Raw genomic sequence first — 23,846 nt, forward strand, 5'->3', positions numbered from 1 at the left:
TTGTGATACAGAAAATGAGTTTTATTCTCATGTTAATGTCTCAACATACAAATCACATTCTTTTTAATAAAAGAAAAGTTCAATCAGTACCTGGCATCTAGACGCTTTCTAAAAATACAACTATTTCACGTTGCATCCCGCTTGCTCTCTAACATACACTATCTACTCAGAAAAATAGTAACATTACAGTTTGCTTCTGCTTACTCTTTTTTTTAGCCCAATAGTCAAACTTGTGGACCAATTTTTCCTTTGAAAAAACTGTGCAAGAATAGATCCCTTTTTAATAATTCAAATAAGAAGTGATCCTTTTTTTCTAATTAAGAATAAAAGGCCATCAATGAAATGTAAGGAACTAATGTGAGAGATAAAAACGTGAATTAGTTACAGTAGAAATCATAGTACCTATTCGTAGTCTACTGGAAACCTAGGAACAGTTACGTGTTTAAGGTTAACAGATAAACAAGTGCAAAACAGAAAATAAAAAGGATAAAGTTGCCTTAGTGGATTTTGGCACAATAAGATAACAGGGTATGTTTTTTTGTTTTTTTTTTCCAAGGAAGGGCAGAATATTTTTGTCAATATTTTTTGCCTCCTGAATAAAAAATACAATTAAATAACAATGAAAAGTCACTAACATTTAAACAGATCAGAGGAAAATCCTTTAAGATATTACCCTGCAAATTTTGCTTCATAGTGTCTCTTTTAATGAGTACATCGATAAGTGACTGACAACCAACCACAAAAAACAAAAATAAATTCTTTAAAAAAAAAACATGCTAATACCTGCTAAGACATGACTTGACCGCCAGACGTTCCTAGGCGTATGACCTAGTGAAAATACATGTAATATATATTTATATATATTTGTTTCCTTTTTTTTCAGATGTATCTGCATACTGTATATGTTATACTCTATATTGTTGTTAAATATATGTTAAGGAGATAGAATGATAGTTACACAGTGGTCTGTCTAGCCCTGGAGTGCATTCTGAGGAGTTAACCCGTTGGCCGCCGCTTCAGCCTACCCTCAAAACCTCACCATTGTCATGCGCTCTACACTGTGCTGGTCTCAAATCAGCCCCTAGATTGACTCATCCGTGATGGGTGATATGATGCTCGGAAGAGAAACTCTTCGTGACCAGGGGCTGGTTTCAGATCAGGCTTCTGCTCCGAAGGCACTTCCGAAAGGCCCATAAACTGTCCACACACCCAGCTACTATAGAAACACAATGCATAGAGCAAACATCGATGTGTTTTTGAGTTTTTTTCATGGCCGTCACTGCTGGCAGTCAGGTTCAGTAAGACCACAGCTACATACTTAAAGAGGTCTGATGCTTTTGCGCGTTCAAGGAATGTGATGTCTGATCCCAGCATTCCATTTCTATAGCATCGTATTCGTGCCAACAAACAACCACGGTTCAACTGAAATTGTCATTACAATTGGGAACAACAGTCTCAATGTTTTGTCTCTCGCACGCACACACACACACACACACACACACACGCACAAACACACACAATTAGTTGTCAGTCGTCGACAAATGGGTGCATAATTGTAGGGAAACCACAGAAGTCATTTGGTACATGGAAGGGTCGGGGGGGTGGTTAAACTTCATTAGTGTTTGAGGTTCGTGTACACAGAGGGGGAGGGACACGCATTCAAGCAAATATTGAACACCGATAGTCAGACTCATCTTGTGACTGTAAACGGACGCTTACAATGCAGCATTACAAATACACCACCAGGAACCCTTAGGGAAGACTGACTGAACTTTGAACGTCGAGATCCAGTGCTACTAACCTGCTCCGGAGCACATGAGAAATAAAGGAGGCTCTGATTATAAATCAAGACAAAATAAAAAAATATCAATAATTTACATAACTAGCTCACTGTAGTGTACCTATTGGTATAGTGTGAAAGGGTTTATTAGTGTTCGGGGAATGAAGAGATGGAAGCCGCAGCTTGCTGTAGTGGCAGCCGGTCTCCTCTAGGGGCAGCCGAGGGGAGTCCACAGGACTTTACTTTGTTCTTGATCAACTATAGTCATGATCTGAGTGCAAATGTAAGGGAGGGTGCCACCTTGGACAATACCTGGAAACAGAAGGAACATTTATCACAGTGTGAAGAAGATGCTGACTGACACATAATGGATGTGTTGTTGTACTGACTGTGAACAAACCTGTGAAGAATTTGCTGTACTCTTGCTCTATCTTCTGCGCACTTTCAAATTGCTCCTTGGAATGTTTTTGAGAAACTTTGTCCCGCAGATAAACCGGATCTTTCTGCTCCCTGAGGAAAAACAACACGGTGATAGTCATTCAGATGAGAGTATTTGAGGTATGAACATCAACACCAGTGACCACTGTCTTCCCTACATTTTGTGCATTGTGTCTATTTAAGCTTTCAATCATTCAAGGTCTCTATTTTTTAACCTTCATTTAACCAGATGAATCAATTGAGAACCAATTCTCATTTACAGTGACGACCTGGCCAAGAGGCAACGACAGAAGGCAATTTGGAACAAGATATTAAAACACAGACAAAACTGGTGCAATTAGACAAAATTAAAACATCTCAATATACACAGTATGCACAGTGTCCCAGAGCAAATTCAAAAACAGGTGCAGTAATCAGAAACGGTTGAAATGAGTTATGAAAGGAGGGTAACAGAATGAAGATGTGGAGTTCTAGCATCTTTTGCAACTTGTTTCAGTCACTTGGAGCAGCAAACTGAAATGAGTGCCAACCAAAGGAGATGTGGACTTTAGGAATGACCAAACTAATGGATCGTTAGAGTGTAAATTGCAGTTACAGTTAGACATATTAAGTTGTTAGCAGAGATATCACACCAATGGATTTGTCGTCAGGTATGGAGTGATGGCCAGTTGACTAGAGAATACAGGTTAAGTAGGATTTATACTTCTGTATCAAATCGATGTCATAACGTACGCCGTAATCTACGCTGTAACCTGACGTGCACCTCCCCAGAAATGTAACTACAGTACATGTCGCGGCAACGCATGCCTCCTGTCTATTTTTGTAAGTTGAAACCATTTCCCGCAGTGGAAACAAAGTTTTTGTTTACTTTTATTTCACAGATAAGAAACAATAAATTGTGAAGACAATAAAGTCTCCACTAAAATATTATTTTAAGTCTTGTGTGTAATTTATCCTGACTTCATATGAGTAGAGGAAATCTCTGCTAGCTACTAGGCTAATTTATACAATGTAAAATGCCACTGGCTGGCGCTAATAACATTAGCATGTTTTATTTGTTTGGAAAACATGTTTCGTATAAGACAGTTGTTTTGTCAGTGAACCTTGTGAGTTGTAATGGAGCCAAATTTTGTGACGTTACCTTTGTTAAATGTTGCTGTTGTCCCTGGCTTCATATGAGTAGAGGTTAAGTCCGCTAGCTATTAATTTATACAATGTAAAATGTTGTATTTGTGGGGAAAATGTTTCCAGCAAAAGTCAAGTGCTTTGTCTGTGAATTCTGTCCATTATAATGAAGCCGATTTGTGTACTTGTGTTTGAAGTTGTTGCTGTTAAACTATGTTTAATGTGTGTTTTGGGTGTGTTTTGAATCAACTAAACTTTACAGCACTTCACAAAAACCTCCGCCACTGACTAGTGGTTTGGAGGTGTAACTGCTGAGTGACACAGACACACCACCCCACAAGTATAAACCCTCACCATGGCATAGGCCATGTGCCTAGGCTACAGCGTAGTGTGTGTTGAAAAGGGCGCTGGTGACAAAGTGAATGGCAGTATAGTAGATGATGCCTAGTTCATTAAGACATTTGGAAGCAATTTTGTAGATTAAGTCACCGTAATCCAGGATTGTGAGAATTGTTATTTTAACCAAAGTGGGTGAAAAACGCTATATTACAGTACAGTACAAATTCTCTCTCTGACTTCGGAGAGCAGCATGTTTATGTGCGTTTGAAAGGAGAGTCAGCTGTCGTGCCAGATACCTCGGTATTTATAGGTAGTTCTGACCCATCTAGCAGATTTTGAGGTGACAGGACACTTGAGGTAAGTTCCGGTTGAAGACTATGCATTTTGTGTATTAGAATTTAGGAGATGGTGAAGGCTGGACTTGAAGAAGGCATGTTGGATACTGTTGAAACAGTGTTGCAGGGAAGTCAGGGCAGTGTTCAAGTGTCTTAACTGATAAAACTATATGCTCAAATTTAAAATAAACCTGTTACTTATTTTGCCAGTGAAGGTCTTGGGAGAGAATCTTTTCTGAAAATCAGTCACAAATTAGGCCAACTACATCTATAGTTTAAGAGGTACTGTAGTAGAGTAGTAATTTTAAATATGTCTCATGAATCCTGGCAGAACATCTATAAAATACGACAAATAAGGAGTGTAGAAGGGATGCAGCACTGCACTGAGAGACTTAACTTTAAAAAGAAAAAACAAAAATCAGGCATGTTTCACCAGCTGTTTGGGATTATGCAAGAGTTTGTGTTGGGGTGGGCTGCTTTGACAGACGCGCCAAAGGGTTCATGGTGGGATGGCGAGTGTGAAGGCTTATCCTGCTCCATCCATCCATACACACACACACACACACACACACACAGTGGGGATGACACTGTTTGAGGACAGTGTATGTGATACCAAGAGATGCTACTTACTTGATCTGCTTTGCGTTTTTGTAGCGGACAAAGACGACAATTGGATAAATGTGAACGCTGTGGAGCCTTTCAATGGCGTGCGGGGCGATGTCGAGCAAACAGTGGCAGCCCTGTATCCAAAAAACAACAAATTAACTCAACACATTGTTTCAAAATGCTTGACAATTAACGCTTGCTGTCATGAGCAGGAATCTTGCATCTCAGATTAAAATGCTGCAACTGTGATAGTTTATCTGGAGCAGAGATTAAAGACAAATTGAAGCCACTTTATCTTTGCTGATAAAATCTGAGGAGAAAGAAAAGCACCGGCTAATACCTTATCTGTTATTTCCTTTATAGAAGCAACAGTGGTCACGTCAAAATGGCCACTCCTGCGCTTGTAGTCGATGAAGAGGCAGTCCTTGACGCCCCGCTCGATGGCTTGCTGGGATGCCTTCATCACCTCTGCAGACCCGACAGACAGAGCAGAGAAAATTAAAAAGGTGAAAGCAGGGATATTCCTTGAAGTTGTAATGTAGAAATAATCGCATGAAATGTATTTTACATACCAACCCCTAAAAGTCTTATTTCAGATGAAGCACTATCCAACACTTATTAAGAACGTAGATGCACTACTGATTCCCCGGATTTGTAGGACTGACAAACATCTTTACGAGCTGAACTCACCCAGTACACATCTGCAGAACTTCCCGGGAGACTCTTTGACCAGCATCTCCTTGACCGGGTCAGTGAGCGGCCCGAGGATGAGTACCGGTCGGGGAGAGGTGCACTCCACCTTCTGGACCCGCTGGTATGCCAGGCTCACACAGTCTGACACAAACAACACACAGATCAATCAAATACCCTTTCAAGCAAAGATTTTTGTGGCGTCATTTTGATGCTTCCTGCTATTTTTAAATTGACAATATCTGTACGTTGTTTTCTCACCATCAAGGAAGGGGATGGAGTCCGTGCTGATGGCGTCCAGAGCCACCATCTCTTTGCTGTCTTTGGAGCTGCTGCGTTTGTGTTTCTGTTTCCTCCTGAAGAAGGATCTGCGCGCCGCTGCGGAGAGAGTCTTACTGGAGTCTTCCTTCATTTCTGTCACGCTGTGTCTGCGGTAAAACTCTTGGTCCATCCTATACCACACACACACAGAAACAGATTTAATTGCAGAAGATTCACACGGAAAAAGGCTGTGTGTGTATCAGTGTGTAAAAGTAAGACTTATTTTTCTGTTTTAGGGACATTTATGGCTAAACTGATTGTTAAGAGACAATTTGCTGCACTAAGGTTAAAGCAAAGCAGGTTTATGTTTGGGATGTAGCTCTGAGATTCAAGGATGGTTGGACAAAATCATGAATCTTTATTGATTTTAGCATTTGTTTGGGATTTAGTGTTACTAGCTACTGCCCCTTCAGGCCCAAGAACAAAAACATAAAAAAATCCATTTTGTTTAGCAACATCAATGCATGTCTGCAGAGACACATGACAAGAGGACAGCGTGACCTTGCAGTCAGAGCAAAAGGACACTCTGAAACATATGGAAGAGAAGTGACATTACATATGATTCCTACATCACGGCAGTGTGGCACAGATTGTTGTCACAGCTGTTACAAACTGTCCTCCAGCTCAAAAATGTATGTGTGTGTAAGCATGTGTTGGATTCTCCACCCACATGTACTTGCTGGGGATCTGCCCCCTCTGGATCTGCTGTGCGTTCTCATCTAGCTGCCAGGCCATCCACGTCCCGAAGCTGCCCTTTGGTAAAGACTCATCCACGTACAGGATATCGTCCTTCTTAAAACTGAGGTCCCCCTCGGCCTCCCCCACCCGGTCGTAAAGTGCTCTGGTGAGAGGGAGAGACAAAGATAGATGGGGAGTTATGAGGAGCGGGGTGGGACGAGGGAGCGGAAGAAGAGCATAAAGTTGATGAAGTGAGAGAACGGGTGAGGTATCAGACAAGAAAGGTGTGAAGGGAACAAGATCGCGAGATAGGAGCAGGGTAAGGAAGGGAGCGCGGAGAAAGTTTATCTACTGACAGTGTGTTTGCTTCTCGTAAGTCATTCCCGAGCAGCCTATCTGTGACAGCCAGGGGGGCTGAGTGTATTTACTGCGGGTGACATCACAAACCCACTTGCCTATATGACAAGTGACTGCGGCAGCTGCGGCAACACGCCCCGACAGACACCCAACAATAAAACACGACTATTTTAGAGCTTCATTTTCCATTCATATACAGTGTATTTTCTAATCGCTGGAAAACACTGAGCGCTAAAATGGATGAGGTGTTGGGTGTGTTGCGTAGTGAGTGGGGAGATTAGATAACCTAAATTTGTGGTGTGATTAGCAGCATTGCAGTCACACGGTGGATCTGGGACATAATTGGTTAGATGAAAAAGATTACAGCTTGTCCGAGGGGCGCTCCAGTGGTGGTTCTAAATATAGCAGCATGGACCGAGACGAGGCAGCTTGGGGGAAATTAGCGTGGTCCTTTTACAGAGCTGTTACACAGAAACGTGCAAGAGTGATCTGGGTGCATGAGTGACGTGTATATGTGCGTGTACCTAATATAAAAGCCATCTCCTGGTACGTCTTTGAGCGTGCTGAAGTCGTCTGGCCGATGCTGCACCTTGAACGTGACTGTCTCTGCAGGCTTCAGCATCTCGACGTACACCTCCTCTGCCGTCTTATTCTTCATATTCACCGAGTTGTACTGAAAGATGAGGTGATGAGAACAGGGGGAAAAAAGAAAGTGAACTTCACATCATGAAAAATAAGAAACTTGCAGAGCAGAGAAATTTAGTGAGTGTTTACACTCATCTGTGTATTCATTTGTCGTGTCCATGAAGGGTTCACTAGTACACAGCTACATTTCCTCCGGGCTTTCAGCTGTATTAAAGTGTCGCCGTATTGATTTGTGCCACGTATGGCAGGAAGAAAACAAACAGGATGGGAAATTGAAGGACGGACTGATGACAAAGCTGCATGGCAATTCAGATGGCAGGCCCTTTGTGGCGGAGCGCTAAGTGGGAGCATGCCACAAATTGTCTGTTACGAGTTTGCGGTGCTCTGAATGGATCACCGGCGTGGAGTCAAAGGGAACGCAGACGAGGAGAAGATCAATGAGCAACAGTGACGGGCAGGAGAAAAAGAAATGCCAGCGCCTTCTAACAGTGCTCGAGTCTGAAACTACAATAGCACACAAAGCTTTGCAGCATCTTATTATAAGAGTTTAGCTTTGAGATCACTTAGAAAAACTGACACCTACAACTACTGCTACTGTCTTACAAAAATCCACAGCAACTCCATTTGTGAAACTGAGTAAATACCCCACTTAAAAAGATCTGGCTCTCCTGTTACAGAGCTGACTGAATAGAAATACTTCATGTACTCAAATAATTATTAATACGACAAATAAAAACCTTCACACTATGCATTATCTGTGAGTCTCCTCGCAGGTTGTGTGTATGTGCATGTGTGTTTGTTGCACAAATTCACACCTCCACAATGAGGTCCCCAGGAAGCAGCCCATCAGTGCCTCTGGCAGGACTGTCCTCGTCCAGGCTCTCTATGTAAACGCCCCGTAGGTTTCCGCCGCAGAGCGTGACTCCCACCTCCACCCCGGGCCTGCGTACCGTCACAAGCCGTGGCTCACCCACTTTCCTGCTGCCCTCAGACGGCATTCTAGAGGACAAAAAGTGACCAGTTTAAGAGTTACAAGAGTGTAATGGCGTGGCACGGAGCAAGGGTTTCTCCTCATGTCTGTGTTGAGGTTTACCTGATGAAATTGTGGGGACTGGTGGTGGGTGTGGTCTGCTTGGAGGAAGGCGTGAGTGTGCCCTCGTCCTGTTCGCTGAGTGTGTCGATGGTGGAGTGATTGTCGGGGGTGGCGGCTCCGCTCCCCTGGGGCGTCGACTGAGTGCTGACTGGCTCCAGACGGGAGCTGCACCGAGAGGAAAAAAAATCAGAAATAGGAATGTTATGACTCCATCATTAACATTACATCACACAAGGCCTTCCTCACAGTAGAGTTCAGCTAATAACAGTGTCTCCATTACACACTTTGTCCACCAGAGAGCACCGACAAGTTTATTTATGTTACACTGTAAAATGTTTAAGTACATATTTTGGTTGTAATAACTAAATTTCTTTAAAAACTCGTCAGGTCTTATGGTTCATTGTATGTTATCAGCCGATAAAAGCTGGCATTGTTTTGCTCTCACATATCAACAGTAATGTCAGACTCCAAATTCTAGCATCAGCTGGACTGGTTCGCACACATTGTGTTGTATTTAAAGATGAGATGCTATGTAGTTAATTACATCTTTAGACTTGGCACCTGGGCGAACAGCGGCTGTTCCAGAGATTCCTTTATGTTCATTCAGCTAAAAAAGTGTGAATGCAATGAAAATGCATCATCTGGCCTCACCGCTCAAAAAAAAAAAAGTAGAAGAAACTACAAATGCGTTCAGAGAACACCTGGCCGTACGAAACTAAATACCCATGTCATTTTTAAACAGAAACACTTACTGGAACTGTTTCAGAAACGAACAGAGTGGCACACCTGGGACAAACCCAACACCGAACATCTACAGACAACGCTACAAGAAACATCTTGTTACCTGGAGCGCGAGTGGTTGCCCAGCTGGTACATGTGTGGGTTGTACTGGGCCATAATGGTGATGGTGTCACACTGCTGGCCAATGATGAGGCGCGCCTGCTGCTCCGTGGCGTTCCGCAGGTTGATGCCATTATACTAATGAAGGACATAAAGTGTGATTATGGAGAGAGTTGTAGGAGAGATGGGGTTACTACAACAACACAGATATATTATGAACGTGGTATGCGCCCGGTCTATTAAAGGGTTTTAAGTCATTAGTAGCACTTGGTGGAGAAGACTGGCAGGGGATTAGTTTTACACCCATTTTCAAAGTCTTTTAAAAAGAGTGCCTACTCTCTGTAGCCGTTATTTGCTCTGCAACATCTGTAATTCAGAACTGCTGAAGCAATGCATGCTTAATTCTGGTTATGTAAAGCCACCAATTCATATTTATTCATATGTTTTGTTTTGTTTTATTGTCTATGATGCATGGATTATTGAATGGAATGGTAAATGGACTGCACCTGTATGGGGCCATTCTAGTCTCCTGGCCACACACAGTGCTTTTTTTACACCACAAAATCACATTCACCCATTCACACACATATTCACACACTGGTGGCCGAGGCTACCATACAACGTGCCACCTGCTACTTAGTTTTTTAACACACTCACACACCAATGGAACAGCCATTGGAAGCAATTTAAGGTTCAGTATATTGCTCAAGGATGCTTCAACATGCAGACTGGAGGAGCCGGGGATCGAACCGCTTCCAATTAGTTGACAACCCGCTCTATCTCCTCAGCCACAGCCAAATTGAACAGAGTCACAGATCAGTTCCCTAATTTAATCTCTTTGAGCTTTAACTATTAATAAGGAGGAAAAAAATCAAGAGTCTTGACAGGATTTCCATTAATGACTAACTTAAAGGTCCAGTGTGGAGGATTTAAGGGGACATATTAGCAGAAATGGAATTAAATATAATATGCTTTCTTTAATCACCTAAAAATAAGAATCGTTGGGTTTGAATGAGCCATTTATATCTACATAGGGAGCAGGCTCTCGCCCACAGAGCTCGCCATGTTGCACTGCCATTATTCTACAATAGCCCAAAACAGACAAACCAAACACTGGTTCTACTGTAGATAGGGCCATTCACGTAGGTGGCAGCCCTTCCACAATGAGAGCATCGGAAAAACACTGATTTTAACATGAAACTGTTTTATTCAGTGTTTTTACCAGTTTTAATCACCTGGTCCGTTTGTTTTAGAGCAGAAGAGACCTCTGCGGATGAATCGACTCCTGGTAAAAACCTCCTGAACAAAGAACACTGAAGGAATTTTAACTTGGAGAAGTTTCAGCTGGTTGCAATCTGCAGTTCTCACCACGCAGGTTGATTTTAGCGCTGCTCATCGTGGACTATATTGCTGTCATTGTTCATTTTAGTCAAACCATACAGTTTGAAAACGAGGCGCAGCTCCAACTAGAAAACAATGTTTTGATGCATTGGATGTGCTGAATGTGCATATTAAGGCAGTACAGGAGGAGGTGCACATTAATAATCCTCCAGCACTGTAACATGCTCATGTTTAACCCAAACAATGTGTCATGTGACTGCAGTTGGTTCAGATCGATGTCGGAACACGTTCTCACCACAAACGAACTGCACCAGAGTTTGTTTGTAACCAGACCAAGACCACCTCCTCAAGAAGGTCTTGGTCTGGTTGTTTTGGTGGCAACTAACTCTTGGCAAAGTTTTAGTAGGATAAATTCCCACACTTTCCAAAAACATTTTCAAAAACAACTATTTTTCTTTTAACAACTCAACTGTATAGCACCCACCGAGCAGTACTTGCCCTCTTGATGTGACATTGCAACAGAATTTCAGCTTGTGCAGCCATTTTAGATGGAGTGAAAACACCTTTCGGCAAATGCATTTCAGCAATTATTAAAATACTGGGAACTGTGACAACTCTAATGAATGCAGTCTTCCAGGAAGTGAGGCCATATGGAATAAATGCATGGTAGGCAGCAAAATGAAGAAGGGGGAACATATATTAGCAGCGTTGAGGATTAGACTGCTGCTGTACTGTTATGCTCCCTGACAGGCATTTCCTATTTATGCTGCTGGAAGCTGTAACCTTTCCGACACACAGTAGGCTGTTCATACCTCCAGTAATTGGTCTCCATACTCCAACCCTGCCTGGTGGGCGATGCTACCTCCAGTAACTTTAGAGACAAAGATCCCTCCGTTCTCCCCGCTGACGATGGAGATGCCGAGAGGCTCCGCGCCTTTGTGCACTATGACATTGCGGGGTTCCTCCAAGTATGGTCTGGTGGGATAGAGGAGAGTGTGTGAATGAATAGCATCCCAGAAAAGCAGTTGTAGGCGGCCATACAGGAGGAAGCTGAGAGGGTGAGGCGATGTCACAGTTGGACTGACCAACTTATTTACAGCTCTGGAGAGTTGCTGGCTACCTAGGCTTTCAAAAATCATATCTGGTCCAAATGATAAGCATCGTTTGTATTTAAAGAATGTTTGAGCCTGAGCTTACACTTCCCCCCAGGCCTGTAAATTGATCATCTCTCCAAAGCGCAACTTTACGCCTGGCTTACAGAGGAACCTGCACGGGACACTGTGTTTGACATCATAAAAGCACAGGCAAATGAAATCCCCTCACATGAAGGAGATTTGCATGAACTTTGTGTGTCTTCATAACAAGTTGGCTTTGGACATGGCACACAATCCCATGGAGGCAGATAAGAGGAATGGATTAGCAGCCAGAGACAGGGGTAAACAGAGTGCTGGTGTACAAACAAGACCATGATCCAGAAGCTCCAGGCTGAGTAATAATACCATTGCATAACATACATACTGCCGACTACAAAAGTGACTTGGCTTAGGGCCAAAATATAAACATGCATGTTGACCATGTTGTCATCACGGGGCATGAGCACTGCATGCAATATCTGAGGTTCAAGTGGGTTTTCCGACATGGAAGGAGAGACAAGTGCAGACATGTAAACATAACACTGAACCTTTGAAGTTCAGTGAGTGGAGCTAATCAGGTTTAATTTTTTTGGTTTCCTACGGCGCTAATATTGTGGCATGCAATCTGAAAACTAAACCGCGCTCTTGTGAAGGGTGAAAAACATCACAGTGCTCCTTTTGCATTCATTATAGTGCATGTAAAGTGCACATAACTACTCCTCAACTGCACTGAAGCATGTGGACGACGTGAACTTGAGGGGATAAGGGTGAAGGAGGGGGGGCATTCCCTTGTTTACAGCACTGTGAGGGGAGAACGAACCTGAGGCTCCTGAGAGAGGAGAACCTCGGCCGTGCAGCCAGAGGAATCCTCAGAAAAGATCGGTTACGGTAAAGAGATCTGGAAGCGGAAGGTTGCAGAGAGGCGGGAGGAAAATAGAGAGCAGAATGGAGGACAGATATCATACAGAGACAGTAACAGCGTAACAGACTGAGAGGTGTCAGCGGTACAAAATGGGACAGAAATATTTGGAGGACAGAATAAGCTGACATCCCAACATAGCGGCAGATCACTGCTTCTTTTTTTGGAAACAGCAAGAGGCGTCTATAAAATTATTAAGAGTTTTAATAGGATTTCAATCTGAATTTCAATGAGGGATTGCACAGCTCTGACCAGGATAGACCTGTTGCCTGGCAACGCCTTTTGAAATAGCCTAAGAGGATCCCAAAGGGCAGACGTAGGCCATATTGTAGCCATATCATACCCTCGATCATTCACCCAACACATACAACACATGTGGAGCCATTTTCTCAGTATCCCAGCTCCACCGACCAGCTACACACCAATAACAATCATCTGATTGATATTCTGAACAGGTCATCTGTGAAAAGGCAACTTCCAATTTTCAAATGTAAATTGCGGCGGCGTCACACCAGGGCAGACATGTCATCCAACTGTGCAGCTCATTTCTGGTATGCTGCTTTTTAAAATTTGCTGCCGTCATACCTGTCTTTCCTGCGCTCCCCTATTGGCACAGGGCTGACTGAGATCCGAGGTAAGGTGGAAATGGAGCCTTGCGACTGGCTGCTGGCAAACGAGGAAGTCTCCAGATTGAGTGGTGACTGTGGAGGCGTGATGAGACTGGGACTGCTACACTCAGAGTGTGAGAGGGAGCCTGGATTTAGGAGGAGAGCAGCAGAGAGGGACAGAATGAGAGTGTGTACAGTCTAGGGTGACATCTCATATTAAGAATCCCCTTTACTGCCAACAGGGTTTTAGATACTAGGAATTTGCTTTGATGTTTTGGTGCATAGACAAACATAAATATAGAGGTGCTGGGGTTTAAAATGTACAGTGCAAAAGTGCAAAATAGATATTCTAGCGCAGTGGTTCCCAACTGGTTCAGCCCACGGGATCCAGACTTCTCCTTAGTCATTAGTTCAAGGTCCAAACAGTTTAAAATATTCAGGTCTCAAGCTAGTTTGCTGTCTCTGTCAAGTAGCTGACCATTGTTCACTCACTCTACAGCAGGAAACGGCACTTCAAAATAAAAGCTCTGTGTCCGAAATTCACAATACTTAAAAATAAAGTGTGCTTTTTACAAACTTGACACGTTTGTGAGTCACTTGCAGCCCATTCAGAATGGACATGCGACCGACTTTTGGACCACGACACACCAGTTGGGAACCACTGCTCTAGGGGATGTGTACAGGTTGACAGTAAAGATGAACACGAAGATACACTTCTGGACTACACACTGAAATCTGATTACAGTTGCAACTTCACTCCATTTTGTAACACACAGAGCTTTTATAAAGGACAGTAAACACCTCATCTCACTTGTCGCACATCCACAAATATCCTGACACTTTGACAAGGAGATTGCTACCTGAGCTGCCTGTCAGCAGTTTGTTGCTTTTGGTTTCTGAATCTGCGTATGGAAGCTTGGATTAATTATAGAAGCACATAATTTTCACAGTAATGGTTCTAACCACCTGAGGTGGAGCTCTGGGATTTTAGATCTTGAACTGCATGAAGACTATTTACACCTAAACACATTATTTTTCTCTCTGAACACAGAATGCACATTAACACCTCGTGCACAGGAAACAAAAGTGTCATAATTGGATGGTAACCCAGGGGTTGCAAACATTTCCATTCATCCATCCATCCATCTTCTAATTGCTTCATCCTCTTGAGGGTCGCTGGGGGGGGGGGGGGGGGGGGGGGGGGGCTGGAGCCTATCCCAGCTGACATTGGGCGACAGGCAGGGTACACCCTGGACAGGTCGCCAGACTATCGCAGGGCTGACACATAGAGACAGACAACCATTCACACTCACATTCACACCTATGGACAATTTAGAGTTATCAATTAACCTAGTCCCCAATCTGTATGTCTTTGGACTGTGGGAGGAAGCCGGAGTGCCCAGAGAGAACCCACGCTGACAGGGGGAGAACATGTAAACTCCGCACAGAAGGGCTCCCACACCCGGGATCGAACCGGGAACCCTCTTGCTGTGAGGCGACAGTGCTAACCACCACACCACCGTGCCGCCCGTCGCAAACATTTACTATCTGAAAAGACATTTTGACCAAAAACCCGCTCATTCATTTTGTGTATTTACATCAAAATAGGATTTATTCAAAGTTTTCCACCAGTGGTGAATTGTTAGACTGATTAAACACAGCCTCCCTCTTTCATTCCTTCAACCACCTTCTTGAAAAGGTTGGTTTTGTAATATCGTGCATATCCAAAAACCTCTATCCATGTGGGATTTTTTTTTTTGGGCATGCATTTCTGCCCCAGCCTTGCAAACTGTTGGCAAGTTGCTCACCTGGTAGAGCAGGCGCCCCATGTATAAAGGCCTTGTCCTTGCTGTAGCAGCTGTGAGTTAGATCCCAACCTACAGTCCTGTGCTGCATGCTGTCCCCCCTTGTCTTTCCTCCTTTCACGCTTACAACTGTCCCATCGAATATCAAAGGGAATAATGTTTACATGACCCAGATCAAAATTGGAATATTGTGGATGATTGGTGTGCATGTAAACGTAGACACTAAAGCTGAAGACTGTCCATTCCAGGTCTTTAAATGAGATTTCACACCTGACGATGACGTTTTCTTCTGTCTGTGCTCAAAAACCTCAATTTAAAACTTTATAAAATATTGATTTTAAAACTCAGCAAACTGACAAAGTAAACCAGGCCTGAATTTAAAAGAAGAAAATATAGCCAGACCTCTATCTGCTGTTGAGCATCTTGAACTAAGGGCACTGAGTGTGAAGGTTATTTTTTTTTAATACTGAGCCGTACCTCTGTCTGACCCCAGCATGGAGCGGGGGTAGCGGGGAGTGGAAGGGATTTTGATCCTCTCTGTGCGGTACTGGACATTATTGGAAGAACCTGGCAGAGGGATGAGATGATACAGGAATGAATGCTGTGACATAATATCCAAAAACAGAAAGGGCACTGAGACCGTGACCTTTACGTGTGTGTGTGTGTGTGTGTGTGTGTGTGTGGGAGCGTGCGTGCGTGTCAGACTGACCGAGCCGTGCGCTGGAGGGCAGTGAGTTTGTACCGTGTGAAGCTCTGCTGCTGCGTGACGACGAGGATTCAGAGTAGTCACTTGTACGCTTCTGCTGGCTCAGGTCCAGGCTCAGACGACCCTGGTGTTGCGGGCTGCACATTAAAAAAAAAAATCCTTAGGAAACAGTGACATAATTCTGCATACAATGCTTGTAGAATTATTTAAACATGTAAGATATGTCACAGTTCAGAGTTAATTAAATTCAGCTAAATCACAACTGCACAATATTAAAGCAAAGCAACAGTAGGAAATTCTTTTCCACCCGAACCCAAATTTAATTATGTGATTCTGCCTTTAGGAAACAGGCTAATTAGGAAATATTAGTCATCATAACAGAAACTCATCAGAGACACTGAACCGATAGTTAAAGAGCCTCCGAGGTTTTGAGGGTCAAGGAAACGGTGAGCGTGAGAAGGAGGTAACCTGGTGTGGGTGTGCTGGTGACAGATCTGTGAGGCGACAGATGGACAGTTGCTGGTGTGAACACGGTGACTGCGCACCGTGTACACTGGATTCCTCATCACGGCCGTCACAGCGGGGCAAGGAGCCAGGCCCCGGTGGGCTGAATCTGACAGAGCACAGACACAGCGCCATGTTAGAGAGGGAGGAATTTGTGATTATGGTGAAAAGCGTGTAAGTGTTCGAGGAACTCACTAGGAGGTAGGGTGCCATTGTAGACTGTGGGGACGAAGCCGACGCTGTGCCTGTGGGAGCGGCTGGGGGAGGAACGCAGCATGTCTCTGGGCTCTGGTGAATGCTCGTCGTTAGAGTAGCTCTGTGATGAATGACAGAAACAAATGGTTATCGTTCTCCCTGCAGGGTAACAAAACACCATTACGTCTTGGGAGGAATCCTTTACCCTTTGCTGGAGACAAGTACCATATGAGAAAAATGACAGCATGAACATCCCACAACAGTAAAATGAACATTTATCCCCACTGCGTTCTCCTGTGTGCTCCGGGGCTTGAAGAGGTAGCCAGGCATGGTTGTCTGAGCCCCAGGCACTGACTCAGCTCCTGGGCTGGGTAGCCGTACCGGTGCAGAAACATCAATCACTCCGACACGCTGGCTAAGAGGCAGGTCCCAGAGGCATAACTCTGACGGGGCTGTAAATTCTATTACAAAATGGATGCTTTGGCCCACTGGGATGATTTGAAATGTTGGTCTCATTTTGAATTCAAACAATTCTCAGATGTGTCATTTCCTCATCTCTAGAGGAGATGTTCAGAGACGCTTCTAAACAAACTGCCGTGAATTGGTGCGGAGGACACGCAAAGGAAACAAGGACGCAAATTCAACAAATAAAGACTAAATCAATATTTGAGGCCATTAAGACATACTTCACCCCACAAATGACCATTTGTGTGTTTATTACTCATCCTGAGTTATGCTGAAGTCTGAAAGAAAACTTTGTTTTTCTTGCATGCTTCTGGTGAACGACGAATCCAACAACTGAGAAAATTCTCGATGAATTAAAGTCACAGGTGTCCATGTTTAACAACACCAAAACCATATCAAACTCTCACACGGCTCATGCAGTATATTCCAAGTCTCATTTATATAGTCGTATGCTCAGTACTTTCCAAACAGATGGCCCTTTGCGACAGGAAATTGAATTGAAAGTGCAACTTATCTGTGCTCTCTTCAATGCCAAACTCCATTGACAAAAGCACTAATTTTACCTCACTGAACACAGGAGCTGCTGGTCTACCGCTGCCTTGATCGGATCAGTTTGTTTTTGTTGTTGTGCGACTTCGGTGAATCCGAACTGACCCTTTGAGACACCAAATTCCCACAATAACACAAACAAAGTAGCCAATTGAAGCAGTGGTGAACCAGCAGCTCTTGTGTTCAGCAGGGGAAAATTACTGTTTTTGTCAATGGAGCCTGGCTCTGAAGAGAGCATGTTCAGTTTCATTTTAAGTTCGGTTCCCCTTCAGAGAAGACTGTCTGTTTGGGAGGCACTGACCACATGACTGGATAAATTAGACTTGTTTTCGTTTATCGTGGAGGCAAGCAAGAAAAATAAATGTAACTGACATACAAATGGTCATTTAAAAGGTGGCGTATACCTTTAAATGGACTTACTTGGAAGGAGGGAAGAGTGATGGTCTGTGGGGTCATCCTACGTCGAAGGGCGGGAGCAGATTTAGGACGCGGCCTCTTCACCTCTGGCTCCTCCCCTCTGGTTCGGCCGATATCCTCGTCACATGACTTCCGCGAAGTCAGGACCTTGCCATCCAGGAAATAGTGGTTTCCATTCCTGTCTCTTTCTCGCTCGCTCCTCTCTCTGCTCTCTCCTGCTGCCATGGAGATGGCAGCCTCTCCCTTGCCGTCTGAGGTGATGGTGCAGTCGGAGGCAGAGCTGCTTTGATGTTTGTGTTTGAACTTAAAGGAGTCACTGCGAGTGGGTGGGGTTGGAGGGGTTGGGGTAGGGGTCGATGAGGAGGAAAGGGACTCCGTTTTGGAAGGCTGTGGGGAATGGGAAGCTGCAGCAGCGGCAGCTACTGCTGCAATCTGATTGGCTGCCATGTACTCCATCTTAGAGGAAGGGGTTTCGGGGCGTTTGAAAGTGTCTGGGTCAAAGATGGACTTCCTCTGCTTGGGTGATTTGTAGATGGAGAGCTGGGCTGCTGCTGTGACCGGACTAGTGTTATCTGGTGCAACTGACATACCTCCCACCATCATCTTGGGCCACGTGCCCCCACTGTGCTTCTTCTCCAGGGCTGTCTCCATTGTGATGCAGTCTGAGGCGGAAACAGGGTCAAAGGGCAAGGAGGAAGGCGCCTTTGTGTAGGGACAGCACTCTTGGAAAGCACTGGGCCCATAGCGGCCAGTGCCCAGGTCAGAGCCCGGCCGAAGGCTAGTGGCGTGGAGGGAACCCGTGGAGAACGGCTTGCCGATGTCGCTGTACACCTCATCAGATTCGCCTCGGCCCTTCCTCCTCTCCCCAGAGATGCTACTTGTGCTGGTGCTCCCGACATCCGGGCAGAAGATGTCGGTCTGCGTCGAGCTGTTGTGTTTGAGGTTGCGACTGTTCCGGGAGTGAATCTCAGACAGGTGAATGCGCCCGTTGGACTTCTCCGATGACTCACGCAGACTCTCAAAGATATTCTGCCCTGATGTGCTGTGAGGGAAGAACTGTGGGGCGGACAGATGAAGGAATGTTGTGACACACCGGCAAAATAATGCATTAGATAATCTATTTCTCACAAACCACAGAGAAGAAGCTTTAATCTGCTACATAGGGAATAAAAAAGTAGAAGGAAAGCTCCTGATTTTTGACATAAGTGAAGTAGAAAAGTAGCTCAGGCAGAGAGATGAGTGTGGCCCACCTTCATGAGAGAGAGGCTAAGAGAGTCCCTGCAGCTCCTCAACAGAGCCTCACACTCTGTCACAGATTTGTTATCCAGAGCAATGCCGTTTATCTGGGGAGTAGAGAGAGACACTGGAAATAAGGACAGGTCCTTCAACACTAAAGCGATCCACCTTTTTGATACTCCTCTGAGGAGTTTGCGTATGTCTTATTGGAAGTGTTATTAAAATAGATGCACATCTACAAACACATACAGGTGACATATCTCCTGAACATGAGATTGCCTGGGGGCTGAAATGTGTCTTGCTGCTGCGGTGAGGAAACCACACAAAATCTAGGCCAGCACTTTTCAGTCTGAAGAACCCTAGCGCTGCAATCCGCACATTTCCATCACAATGGGCTCGACTTGAGACGACTTCTTTAAACGGTCAGAGATATTAAAGAGCAAAGTGGGTAATATATCATGGCTGAGATTTATCATAAAGTAAGTTCAGGGACAGACGTTCTGCTTCAACCAAGAACAAGTCGGATACATTTCATCAAGCGTCTCTGAGTTCACCATGGAGTTCAGCCACTGACATTCAATTGCATCCCATGCATATTTCATTGAAGACTCAGCACTCTTATTTTTTTTCTTTTTGCAAACACAATTAAGCATTTAGTAAGTTATATATAACCCGATACACTAACTTGATTAACATTCATAAGGGCGTGATAAAATACGATACTCTTTCATGATTAAGATCTCTTAACGCATCATCTGTACTTACCATTGCTAATTGTGGCTGCAGCTGAGCTATCATCTGGCATATCACTTCCCTGGCTGCATGCAGGAGACTGCTATGCTGCTAAATAGTGAGCAGTGGGATCTAAGTGCTCTGGGATTAAAGGCAGTGCACAGGTTTCATGCCTACATTAAACCTAACAGGGGAGTTATGCTAATCTTAAGAGACAGGGTCATTTTTCAAAGATAAGACACGGAGATGCACAGTTCCATTTCTGTCACTTGTCTTTTCTCTTCCATTCGCTCAAGTGTGTATTGTAACTGTGTGTGTGTGAGACAGCTCCACCTAGCCCTCTACAGCTGCAAGTTTTTGAGGATTTAATCAAAGCAGGAGACTTTTCTCCTTCTACTTCACATACTCGACCAAATCCCACCTTATCTGGGTTTGGAGTTTGGATACAGGAATAGAACGAGGCCTGGATTAGAAAGCCAAAGGTAACCTGCGTGAGCTCAGCTGTCGTGTGGTGGATGTGGAAGGAGGGAGTATAAAAAAATAGTGAAAGAGGATTTCATAGAAGGTAGAAAAAGACTCACAGCAATCAGCCTGTCTCCTACTGTGAGAGAACCTTCCCTGGCTGCTGGGCTGCCCTGCACAAGGGCAGTGACGAACACACCGCTCTCCAGACCGATACCGCTGTCTGAGACACAGGAGGGGAGATGGGGTGAGGAAGAAGAAAACATGAGATAAAACTGAAGCATTAACAGCCAATGAGGCATAGTAATGAGACAAGACAAAGCAAGCTAAGAAAGTTTGCATGAATAAGGATTAATTTAATCTAATAATAGTCCTAATGGCAGTCTAAAAAAAAAGGGTATAAAATGAGTAAATAGCGTTTTAAGATTAGGCAGAGCTCTGCTGCACAATTAAAAACTTCTCTGTTGAGTAAATCCAGAGACTGGAAGAAAGAGACTGCATGGCAGCAACTGTCAGACAGTTTTAACTTCAGAGATATTCAGCATCATCACAAAGCTCAATTGGGCTGTTAACTTTTTTTTGAGGAACCTGATTACTGTGTTCAATATAACTCCAAAAAGCTGAAGGTTCCCAAGGGCAAGTTCGAAGTTATAATTATCGAATTTCAAATTGGAATTTAAAGCTGGTGCAACAGGGTTAAATTTAATCTAGTTTTAGAATAAAAACTACATTGACCTTTGAAGAAAGCTTAAAATTTAATCCTTCTTCATTTTAAGCTAGTTTTAAAGTTAAAACACCATTATTCAAAGTTAAACTAAACTAGACTTAAAGCTAAAGTTGGTTAACTTTAATGAAAATAACTGTCATATTTGCTGAAACTGTCAGTATATACTCCGAAAGAATTACACTAAGGCCCTGACACCCCAAGCCAACGGTCGGCCATTGGTCAGAGTTGGGCTGTTGGTGAGCATCTGCCACCTTCATCAGCATTAGTTGGCCTCTTTTTCTGTCGATTCAGCATATTGAATCAGTATTGGCACAGCGGAGCCCGTTAATTAAATCACTGTGATTGGCAGTTCAGCTAAGCGCACAAGAAGAGAAACGGAAGTGAGGAAAGTAAACAAAGAGCTAAGATGGAGAGGAAGTGAGACCAAAACAAACTTGCTCCAAAAGGTACGACTGTTTTTCTTTATTAGCAGAATTGTTGTGTGCTGTTTTGTGTTACTGTTCACTGGTGCATGGTAAATATGCTTTGTTCTGTCAACAGTGAATTGTGCTGTTAATGTGCTAACTGGCTAGCTAGCATCAAGACGGTGCACTGGTTTCCCTTTTTGAGGGACGATTACAGACGACCGCCATCTGCTGGTATGGAGGGGTATGTCCTCTCACTCAGGCACAGAACATATGTGCTTGTTGGACGTCGGTTTGATGTGTTCATATGCTACTTTTGGCCGAGACACAGTGACAAGAGGCAACAAGGGCTCTTGTCACTGCTAGTTCTCCAATGTCAGTTTTGTGTGTCTAGGCCTTACGATAGTCTGTGAAAAAAAATCATGTCTATCCACCTCTGCTTCTCCTATTGCCTATTATAGCATTTGCCAGAATCAGACCGTGCGGCAGCAAAAACTAATCAGAGCCGAGGAGTCTATAAAGCAGCTGTTAATCGTGTCAATCACTCTGTTAACTGCGGTTAAACTAGGCAGCCCTGATCAAATATGAATCAAGATTCAGGGGCATCGGTAGCTTAGTGGATAGTGCTGGCGCCCCATATACAGAGGCAACATTTTTAGTGTACTGTTTTGCTGTTAAATAAGAGAGTTGGTCCAGCTGGTGGGCGGTGCTTTGTTACTCCTGTTTAACTGTTTTCAACATGGCGCCCAGGTCTCATTTTACAGCTAAACAGTACACTAAAGTATGTTTCTGAAAACATTTGAGGTGAGAAATAGGCAATGCAGTCACAGAACTTTGATTCACATTTGATCAGCACTGACTAGTTTGACAGTTTGACCACAGTTCACAAGCAGTGATTGACAACTGCATTAGAGATTCCTCTACTCTGGTTGTTTTCATTCACATGCAGTAAGGCCATTAGAATTGCTATAAGGCAATAAAGTAGGCAGCGGAGTATGATTTTTTTTTCAGATTATCTGACTCGGTTGGTGCTGTGTGAACATTAGAAAGTTTCAGCAAATGTAAAAGAAGTTTATAACATTACCAACAGTAGCTTTAATTAGGCTTAAAAATGAATCCTTGTTGGTGGAGCCCAGCCTAACATACCTTTGTGCCCCACGAGGTTGATGTGGACAGGAGTGACGAGTCTTCCTCCCAGAGACTTCCTTCTTCGTACCACCATGTTGATCAACCCTCCACCATTAAGGACAGCCTTCACCACCTGCTTCCTGTCCTTATTGGTCAGGTCCATGTCATTAATCTTCAGCAACCAATCATTCACCCTGGAAACACAAAACGACGGATGATGAGGCGTTTAATTGACTGTTAGTCCAGAAAAGGACACAGGACAGCTTCATGAGGCAGCTCGTACCTTAACCGTCCATCTGCGATACTTCCTTTGTCAACCCTTGTAACAAATATTCCACAATCTCCTGGTAAATACGGATCATTTACCCCCTCGGCGATATCAAACCCAAGTGCTTTCAAATCCATGTCGTCCTGTAAAAGGCGATGATAGAAATGTCTGTTAAGTTATTCACTTTGACAAACTTATTTCAATACCCTCAAGTTTTCAGAGCTCCACTTGCTCCCAGGAGACCGAGCGTGTCACCACATCACTCGTGATAATAAGAGCTGAGCACTGCTCTTACCCTGTCTTTCTCAAACTCCACTACCTCCGTCTCCCACTCCAGGGAGTCTGTGTCGATGGCTGAGTCGTGAGAGCTGTGGGCCATTAGCTGACAGAACCGGGCTTCCTTCTCCAGCTGGCTCTCCATCTTCTCCCTTAACAGAAGAGGACATCGCACAGAGTCAAAGGTCAGTCACTTGAGGATGGATGGGCAGAGACAACAGAAAGGAAGAATCACACATCATCAGTCTGTATAGTGGAAGTTATTTTTCTAACCAAAAGCACAGTTCTTTGTGACGGTTAGTGTGTATCATTCTGTAGAAAAAAAAAAAATCTTGCACAGAAATAAAAAGAATACAAGTTTTGACCTTTATATGTGAAATTAGGCTCATACTTCTCGTGCCTTTTCAAAAGATGCCTTCCCTCCAAACACCTTCTGTCATGTGATTTAGGGAATCAAATTTATCTTTACTCATCAGATAACTAAAAGTAGACGGCACACAATGCCTTTCTGTCAGTAAGATATATCGTGTCCTACTGAGGCATGCCTTGAGGGTAGCTGTGACATTAAAACCCCAATCTTACATTGTTCTTTACAGAGGATAGAGCTAGAAAACTCTCAAAGTCACAGCACGCTCCATATGATGCTCTGACTCACAAATGGCTGTCATATTCACTTCAGCCAGCAGAGGGCGCTTTTACATACAATATAAACGTGTTCATGTGC

General features: G+C 43.9%; 1 protein-coding gene across 4 annotated transcripts in view; it reads right to left on the bottom strand.

Moving 5' to 3' along the window:
- The window catches only part of dlg5a (discs, large homolog 5a (Drosophila)), a 48,453-nt gene continuing 24,607 nt past the window's right edge, over positions 1–23,846 (bottom strand). For 2 of the 4 annotated variants that reach the window (XM_033613218.2, XM_033613220.2), the window contains exons 11-34: positions 23,142–23,274; positions 22,862–22,989; positions 22,597–22,772; positions 20,439–20,542; positions 19,140–19,232; positions 17,893–18,945; positions 16,459–16,579; positions 16,228–16,372; positions 15,763–15,896; positions 15,531–15,620; positions 13,226–13,394; positions 12,542–12,619; positions 11,401–11,563; positions 9,252–9,385; positions 8,408–8,572; positions 8,130–8,313; positions 7,194–7,342; positions 6,305–6,475; positions 5,575–5,765; positions 5,314–5,457; positions 4,964–5,091; positions 4,648–4,757; positions 2,181–2,290; positions 1–2,092 (exon numbers count right to left, since the gene is read on the bottom strand). In XM_033613218.2, coding sequence (XP_033469109.2) covers positions 1,989–2,092; positions 2,181–2,290; positions 4,648–4,757; positions 4,964–5,091; positions 5,314–5,457; positions 5,575–5,765; positions 6,305–6,475; positions 7,194–7,342; positions 8,130–8,313; positions 8,408–8,572; positions 9,252–9,385; positions 11,401–11,563; positions 12,542–12,619; positions 13,226–13,394; positions 15,531–15,620; positions 15,763–15,896; positions 16,228–16,372; positions 16,459–16,579; positions 17,893–18,945; positions 19,140–19,232; positions 20,439–20,542; positions 22,597–22,772; positions 22,862–22,989; positions 23,142–23,274 — 4,177 coding nt within the window. In that variant the 3' untranslated portion in view covers positions 1–1,988. The remainder of the gene's footprint in view (positions 2,093–2,180; positions 2,291–4,647; positions 4,758–4,963; positions 5,092–5,313; positions 5,458–5,574; positions 5,766–6,304; positions 6,476–7,193; positions 7,343–8,129; positions 8,314–8,407; positions 8,573–9,251; positions 9,386–11,400; positions 11,564–12,541; positions 12,620–13,225; positions 13,395–15,530; positions 15,621–15,762; positions 15,897–16,227; positions 16,373–16,458; positions 16,580–17,892; positions 18,946–19,139; positions 19,233–20,438; positions 20,543–22,596; positions 22,773–22,861; positions 22,990–23,141; positions 23,275–23,846) is intronic. The other 2 variants (XM_033613221.2, XM_033613222.2) reach the window with 2 other exon arrangements.

The sequence above is a fragment of the Epinephelus lanceolatus genome, chromosome 17 (genome assembly GCF_041903045.1).
Source record: "Epinephelus lanceolatus isolate andai-2023 chromosome 17, ASM4190304v1, whole genome shotgun sequence".
In the NCBI taxonomy this organism is placed as follows: domain Eukaryota; kingdom Metazoa; phylum Chordata; class Actinopteri; order Perciformes; family Serranidae; genus Epinephelus; species Epinephelus lanceolatus.